The sequence below is a fragment of the Dermacentor albipictus genome, chromosome 4 (genome assembly GCF_038994185.2).
Source record: "Dermacentor albipictus isolate Rhodes 1998 colony chromosome 4, USDA_Dalb.pri_finalv2, whole genome shotgun sequence".
Lineage (NCBI taxonomy): Eukaryota > Metazoa > Arthropoda > Arachnida > Ixodida > Ixodidae > Dermacentor > Dermacentor albipictus.
The window spans coordinates 117,590,842-117,599,188 of record NC_091824.1 but is presented as its reverse complement, the minus strand read 5'-3'; the positions used below and the strand labels follow the sequence as shown (position 1 = coordinate 117,599,188).

Genomic DNA, 8,347 nt, shown 5'->3' with positions numbered 1-8,347 from the left:
AGCCGTCAATGCTGACTTCAGACACTCCATCTCGGCAAAGCTGACCATGTATGGCAGGCGCAGAACTACGTGGAATCAGCCAATCAGTTGAATGGCCAGGGACTGCAAATTACTTCTCCAGATGCCATTCCACCTCTTGCCATCTCTGGCGTCGACAGTGTCACAGGCTGCATCGGCGCCGTTCGATGACTCGAATGCCGCCAGGAGCTCGGCCAAGGAGCGGACGTAGGGCGTCCTTTTCGTCGCCTCGAGCGGGTCCATCAGCTCCTCTCGCTTCCCGAACAACTCGCGGCAGCTGTTCAACAGGCCCACCGGGAACACACTGTGTCTAACCGAAGCAACCTGGTAGCAAATCCTGACTGCTGCTTCAGCGGGCTCGATGGTGATGGCTGCTGTGCGACAGATGGCCTGTGCAAGATGCAGAAGCTGCTGCAGGTTGAGTGAAGCAGGGTCAGACATTGCCTGCATAACCAGGCGACAAAACCAGACGACAGTACTCCTCCAGATGCCATTCGGCCACTTGCCAACTCTGACGTCGACAGTGTCACTGGCTGCATCGGCGCCGTTCGATGACTCGAATGCCGCCAGGAGCTCGGCCAAGGAGCGGACGTAGGGCGTCCTTTTCGTCGCCTCGAGCGGGCCCATCAGCTCTTCTCGCTTCTCGAACAACTCGCGGCAGCTGTTCAACAGGCCCTCCAGGAACACGCTGTCTCTAACCAAAGCAACCTGGTAGCAAAACTTGGCTGCTGCTTCAGCGGGCTCGATGGTGATGGCTGCTGTGTGACAGATGTCCTGTGCAAGATGCAGAAGCTGCTGCAGGTTGAGCGAAGCAGGGTCAGACATTGCCTGCATAACCAGGCGACAAAACCAGACGACAGTACTCCTCCAGATACCATTCGGCCTCTTGCCATCTTTGGCGTCGACAGTGTCACTGGCTGCATCGGTGCCGGTGCCGTTCGATGACTCGCATGCCGCCAGGAACTCGGCCAAGAAGGAGACGTAGGGCGTCCAGCGCACAGGAACGTCCTTGACAGTGTCACTGGCTGCATCGGCGCCGGCGCCGTCCGATGACTCACATGCCGCCAGGAGCTCGGCCAAGGAGGAGACGTAGGGTGTCCTTTTCGTCGCCTCGACCAGGCCCATCAGTTCCTCTCGCTTGCTCGAACAACTCGCGGTAGCTGTTCAACAGGCCCTCCAGGAACACACTGTCGCTCACCAAAGCAACCTGGTAGCAAAACTCGGCTGCTGCTTCAGCGGGCTCGATGGTGATGGCTGCTGTGTGACAGATGGCCTGTGCAAGATGCAGAAGCTGCTGCAGGTTGAGTGAAGCAGGGTCAGACATTGCCTGCATAACCAGGCGACAAAACCAGACGACAGTACTCCTCCAGATACCATTCGGCCTCTTGCCATCTTTGGCGTCGACAGTGTCACTGGCTGCATCGGTGCCGGTGCCGTTCGATGACTCGCATGCCGCCAGGAACTCGGCCAAGAAGGAGACGTAGGGCGTCCAGCGCACAGGAACGTCCTTGACAGTGTCACTGGCTGCATCGGCGCCGGTGCCGTCCGATGACTCACATGCCGCCAGGAGCTCGGCCAAGGAGGAGACGTAGGGTGTCCTTTTCGTCGCCTCGACCAGGCCCATCAGTTCCTCTCGCTTCTCGAACAACTCGCGGTAGCTGTTCAACAGGCCCTCCAGGAACACACTGTCGCTCACCAAAGCAACCTGGTAGCAAAACTCGGCTGCTGCTTCAGCGGGCTCGATGGTGATGGCTGCTGTGTGACAGATGGCCTGTGCAAGATGCAGAAGCTGCTGCAGGTTGAGTGAAGCAGGGTCAGACATTGCCTGCATAACCAGGCGACATACCCAGACGACAGTACTCCTCCAGATGTCATTCGGCCTCTTGCCATCTCTGGTGTCGACAGTGTCACAGGCTGCATCGGCGCCGTCCGATGGATCGAATGCCACCAGCAGCTCGGCCAAGAAGGAGACGTAGGGCGTCCAGCGCACAGGGACGTCCTTGACAGTGTCACTGGCTGCATCGGCGCCGGCGCCGTCCGATGACTCACATGCCGCCAGGAGCTCGGCCAAGGAGGAGACGTAGGGTGTCCTTTTCGTCGCCTCGACCAGGCCCATCAGTTCCTCTCGCTTCTCGAACAACTCGCGGTAGCTGTTCAACAGGCCCTCCAGGAACACACTGTCGCTCACCAAAGCAACCTGGTAGCAAAACTCGGCTGCTGCTTCAGCGGGCTCGATGGTGATGGCTGCTGTGTGACAGATGGCCTGTGCAAGATGCAGAAGCTGCTGCAGGTTGAGTGAAGCAGGGTCAGACATTGTCTGCATAACCAGGCGACATACCCAGACGACAGTACTCCTCCAGATGTCATTCGGCCTCTTGCCATCTCTGGTGTCGACAGTGTCACAGGCTGCATCGGCGCCGTCCGATGGCTCGAATGCCACCAGCAGCTCGGCCAAGAAGGAGACGTAGGGCGTCCAGCGCACAGGGACGTCCTTGACAGTGTCACTGGCTGCATCGGCGCCGGCGCCGTCCGATGACTCACATGCCGCCAGGAGCTCGGCCAAGGAGGAGACGTAGGGCGTCCTTTTCGTCGCCTCGACCAGGCCCATCAGTTCCTCTCGCTTCTCGAAGAACTCGCGGTAGCTGTTCAACAGGCCCTCCAGGAACACACTGTCGCTCACCAAAGCAACCTGGTAGCAAAACTCGGCTGCTGCTTCAGCGGGCTCGATGGTGATGGCTGCTGTGTGACAGATGGCCTGTGCAAGATGCAGAAGCTGCTGCAGGTTGAGCGAAGCAGGGTCAGACATTGCCTGCATAACCATGCGACCAGCGTAGCAGCTTCTTAGAATGGAACAGCGCGTGCCGTGCTTGCGCCGCGAGCACGCGCCGCCCAATTTTATTTTCCTCATCCTTCGCAGCGGTGAACGAGAGCACCGCCCTCTAGCTTCCGCGCGTAGCGGCGTCGGTGGGCGCTACAAATTCGTGATTTCTACGTTGCAAGCTCCCGGCATAAAAAATGTTGGTAGAGAATCCGGCCCATTTAATATCAGGTCAATTAATGTCCCCGCCTATGACCATAATGCCTGCTTATGCACTGCATCAGGTAAGCTTTGAAACTGGCCGATGGTGTTCGAGCGAAGGTGGTGAACTCTTGGCGGGGAACCAGCAAAACATAAAGCGTGTAAGAAACAAAGACTCCACTAACAGTTCTTGACAGTCATGAAGGAAGCTTTGTGGTCGGAGAAATAGACTGATATATGTTCGACTTGGTACACCAATGCTTGATTCTCAAAGACGAGATCTATACAAGTGCCTCGCGAGGTTGTCACAGCCGTGGGACGCGTTACGAGGGAGAGGAACGGGATGTTCTCCCGCATAAGTGTTAGGAAATTGCTGTTTGTCTTTATGTCAACATTAAAGTCCCCCACTACTAACATCGGTGTGGATCGATGGACGGTTAATGCGAGTTGCAGGAAGTGCACGACGTCTTTCGTGAGTGCGGTAGGGGCGAAGTAGGCAGCTACTACCAGCAAGCCGTTGGGCAACTTTGCGGCGCACAGTTCGCCAACTTCAAAGTTCGAGCCGGCGCTTTGACAACCGGAGACTCGCAGGAAGGGGTGGGAGGGGGGCGGCGTGTACACCCAGCGGCAAACGATGGGGGCAGAAGCGCGTGCAGCAAGCGGACAACACGATAAAGGGAGGAGGGAAGAGATAGCAGCGACTGACTGATGCCGCTGACGCCGATAGTGAGTCAACCCCAGCTGCGGAGTTGGTTTCAGGGACAACGCCGCCGATGCCGACACAAACAATATGATACCCTCGCTTCCGCAGCGCTAAGAACCAGGGGGGGGGGGAACCTTTCCTCCTCTTTCTGCATGGCGGCGACGGTGTTCTATGCAGTCACGTTATCTTGACTCTCTAGCGGCGTCAGCGGCATCCAGCGGTATCAGTCGGTCGCTGCTAGCGCTGGGGGGATGAAAGGGGGGCGGAGCTGGTTACGAGGCCGACGACAACGCCGACGCGAAACCCAGGAACGGACGCCAAAGAGCTGCGCTCTAAAACGAAAATCAACATTACCAATCCGCAAAATCAGTAGAAGTAACGTGAATGGCATCGCCGTAATTGTGCCGGTTCCACGTCCCAGCAACTCCTGTCTTCTGAAGGTCGTACAATACGATACTTTTCTCCCGTCCCTGTAGATTCCATTTTTGATGAATAAATACATTGCAGTTCCTGCTGTACCTACATACGAGACGACAAGCATACTTTCGCATAAGGTACGCAGTCGAGGTCGGGGAGCCTAGAAAGCCTGGTCCAGGCCCGGCCCAAGCCCGAGTGAGAGAATCTCCAAATGGCCCGAGCCCGGCCCGCGGGTCGGGACGGGTCCGGGCTTTTGGGCCGGCCCGAGCCCGTGCACAGCTCTAAGGCAGATACCCTGACGCAGCCAAATACCCGCAAAGAAATGCCTACGCCCTGAGCGTCGTAGATTCGGAGGCCAGAGAGCTAGCGTCTGCCATAGTCCGCCCACAAAACCCTGAGACTGCAAAAGAGGTGGCGATGGTCCTAGCAACTACCACGTGCATGGACACAGCTGTCGTCTTTTCCAATTCTGAAGCAGCTGTCAGGAACTACGCTGAGGGTCGTGTGTCGACAGAATCACTGAAGATATTGAAGCAGCGAAGCACTCCGTTCCCCTATACCTGCGTGACATTGGCTCCTGGGCACGAAGGGCGGGAGGGGAACGAAGCGGCACACACCGCGGCTCGGAGGTCCGGAGGGTAGAGATCGTATACTTATCACCTACTCAGCGATCCTCCAACATCACAGGCTGGAACGCAGGATGTATCCACCACCTCACACAAAGCCCAACAAAGAAAAAAGTAGCACACTCAGAAGACTACAGAGTAACACTTACAGCCACGGAATACTCATGCACAGACTCTACCCAACGCTACAAGGATACCACTGCCCAATGTGCGGCGTACCGGACACCTTGGTGCACCTGATCTTCGAGTGTCCATGGCATCTAGACAAAGACGCATCGCCTTCACCGAAAGACTGTAACGCCAGAAAAGAAAGCGAAGACCCCATCCAAATGTGTGAGGCCAAGCTCGTCTCCGGGATTTGGAGCAACAACGACGTGCCGTCGCCAGGGCCAAGGAGGCAGCGAAGGCCAGAGGGTTCCTGGAATGAGGAGACTTAAACCCACCTAGAGTAGAACCGGGGCTTACCCCGGGATACTGTTTCGAAAATAAACGTTTATTCCTCCTCCTCACAGCGCTACAGGGCCGCACGTTTTTGTGTGTGTCCATATATATGCCATCCCTTTTGTATTTTATTTTAGAGCCTGAAACTGCTTACTTGAGGCGCTATTTCTCTCTTCCCCTCCCCCCCCCCCGAAAGAAGATTCGTTCCTTCTTTTCACAATAGCTGGCACCATTGGCAAACTCTGTTGCTGATGCCGACACAACTGGCAATTCGACCTAGCAATGAAATAGGAGCTGACGTGGTCAACCTTATTTCAAGTTTTGATAACCTATCACCATCTCCCCGACGCTGGTTGTGTTCAGAACGGCCAGCTGCAGCGCAAGTTTTGCCAACCAGTTGCGACTGTGGAAGCAACATCTCGGGAGCATCGCCGCCAACCTCTAGCCACAGCGTGACTAAATCGACTAAGTGTCGGGGAACAATACGCACCTCCTCCACTCTCCGTCGCTTCAGCTAGGATGCGTTCGATGAAGCAGGCTTTGTGCTGAAACCGCCGCCAACCTCTAGCCTCATTGCCTTTGTGATGGAATGAGTTCGGCGGGCCAACTATTGTCACCAAATTCCCCAACGTGGACCTGATCTGCTACGGGTGCGCGAGTTGCCGCGGGAACGCCGTTTTTCCCCCCTTCCCACGGCCCGACCAAGACGCAAGACAACGCGCTACCCGGAACGGCTCCGAGTTCTATGAAATTCGTGTGGTGTCGGTTTCGGACCGTAAACACGTGTGTGTATGCGTGTGTGTGCGTGTGTGTGTGTGTGTAAACCGTGCCGCGGAGAGGCGGCTAGTTTGCGATGACTAAACGAACGTTCGCATCACCTTGTATCGGGAGAGGACCGAGTGTTTAAAGACCGCTGTTGTGCGGCTGCTCAGGGCGCTCTCTCTCAAGCAGTAATGTTAGACTGATGTACTTTCTCAAACAGTCATGTTAGACTTATATAAATACGGTAAATAAACCCATATTCCTCGTTCTCGATGAGGCGCATTCCTTCCCTTCATCAACGTCCTCAGCGTGGATAATTTGGATGACGGCATGGGCCAGCTACCTTCTAATTCATGCCCGACTCCAATCTTCACAACGGATCACGAGCGATGGGATTGAGCCCCCAATCCTGACAGTTGCAATTTCAGAGACAAAGGTCACCAAAAGACTCCGCCGGCAGTGGACACGCAGCTCCGTGTTACACTGCAAGCGGTAACTTCAAAGAGAAAAGCGCCGCCTTTTGAAAAACGTATACTGCAGTATTTAGTTTGGAATTGCTGTTGAATGTAGAACGCTTTGCGCATGTGTTAGGTGGAAGCGTGCAAAGTCCTATTGAAGTACTGTCGACTGCATAGTCACATGGTCCTATTTTTCGGTGCCACCGCTCCTTTGTACATAGTTATACAGAGCCAACCAGCCGATGACGGTTCATTTAAAGCAAGAAACTCTGCCCCTCACCTCGCCCTCCCGGCCGCTCTATTTATTTAACGTGTTCGTAAAGTATATACTCCTGTGCTCCAACACCACAAAAGGAGAAACAATTTGCGAAGAATAGAGTTATGGTGATTTACAAGAAGCACTTAAGCAAGAGTTCTCGCGCAAATTGTGACGCAGGTACCGCACCAGATCTAGTGTTTGTATAACTTTGTTTATATGTCTTATACATGTTACTGTGTTGCAACTACACTGTCTTGCTTAGAAACGGTATTAAATGTATACATTTAAAATATTTTTAGGCATACAGTGAATGCTACCTTACTGTTGAATAATGTACGGATGAATACTCCGTGCCTTTAGCCTTGCCGTCGCAGACCACTTATGTTTCTAAATTAATGCCAAACAAACAAACAAACAAACAAACAAACAAACAAACAAACAAACAAACAAACAAACCAAGCAACAAACAAACAAACAAATATAAATAACTAAATAAATAGATCAATTAGTTAACCAACAATCAATTAATTAAAATCGTTAATCAATTAATTTCATCCCTTTTGCGTTGCAGTAGCTGTAGAAAAACTTTGAGCAAAACTAGTCTTAACTATTCTTAAACTAATCTTAAAAAAGGAAGATGGATTTTTCTCCTCAAAGAAATTTGAGAGGTTCTTACACGCGGACATTCAAGAATCCCAGAGTACGCGAAGCCGTCAAACATATAGAAAAGCAAAAGCGCTCCATTCACCTTTGTTGATGCTGAGTCCTCTTTTTCTTTTTCTGACTGAGAGAGGCGAAATCTTGAAAACCGACACCTAGAGAGGATAATCATGTGTTACTTTTCTTAAAACATTTTCGAATATTTGGAAGCGTACACTCTTCAACGCTTCTTTTCTTAATGGGTGCATTTGTTGATTTCAATCCATGCATTTCAATCAATTATAGATTTTAGTTTTTCTCATGAACTGTTTAGCAGCTTTCTTGGTGTATTTTGTGCTTCCCGTGGTTTCTGCACTTCATACGTCATTGTAAGCAGAAAAGTTTGGCTATTAGACATACACTACCTGCCCATGCATTGTGTCAGAACAAATGTATTAGACAAGTTGGCTATTCGATGTGGACTGACAAAAAAAAAAAGGAAACTAAAACGGCCCTTTGTGTGCTCAGGTAGCAGCGGGGCGTGGTTCTTGGTCAGATAAATCAGGAGACTTTTCGCTGGAGAACAATGTTATAGTGCTTGTTTCGGCCACTATCGCGCCTAAAGTGAGGCTTTAAGTTTCTGTTCTAGACCCCTAAAAGCCGCATCCTTAGTGTCTAAAAATCCGTTATCTGGACGAGTCACAAGTGAGCGCACATGGCATGACTACGTTCATATAACCAGCTCAGGCCAACAAATGCGACAGCATTGACGATGTAGAAATACACACCGCTGCAGTAAAACGTATGTGGCACAATTAAGGGTATAACTGTAAACGCAGTACTGAATATACAATATAGAATAAAAGACGAAGTCCTACCAGAAACCTCTGTGCGAGAAACGTAGGGTCCGAAACCGAAACTACTAAATGTCGTTGCAGCGCTGAAGCATAAGGTGTGCCGGAAATTAGAACTATAAGTGGGCGTTTCTTAGCAAGAAAGCCAGGG

At 52.3% G+C, this 8,347-nt stretch overlaps 1 protein-coding gene across 2 annotated transcripts; it reads right to left on the bottom strand.

Moving 5' to 3' along the window:
- Positions 1–921: 921 nt before the first annotated feature.
- Positions 922–2,899, bottom strand: LOC135914687 (uncharacterized). 2 transcript variants are annotated; one of them, XM_065447633.1, is made up of 2 exons: positions 1,865–2,899; positions 922–1,789 (listed from the first exon to the last, which is right to left on the bottom strand). In XM_065447633.1, exons 1-2 carry the CDS (start codon positions 2,837–2,839, stop codon positions 1,073–1,075), a joined length of 1,692 nt encoding a protein of 563 aa, XP_065303705.1. In that variant the 5' UTR covers positions 2,840–2,899; the 3' UTR covers positions 922–1,072. The 2 variants fall into 2 exon arrangements, with proteins under 2 accessions (XP_065303705.1, XP_065303704.1); XM_065447632.1 differs by having other exon boundaries at positions 922–2,281; positions 2,357–2,899.
- Between the last annotated feature and the right edge of the window lie 5,448 nt (positions 2,900–8,347).

Bases quoted from the DNA above. Each gene is read 5' to 3' on its own strand.
- LOC135914687 (XM_065447633.1), bottom strand. From the start codon at position 2,839: ATGGTTATGCAGGCAATGTCTGACCCTGCTTCGCTCAACCTGCAGCAG. The intron at 1,790-1,864 runs GTATGTCGCCTG...CATCTTGCACAG, and splicing joins GGAGGAGTACTGTCGTCTGG to GCCATCTGTCACACAGCAGC.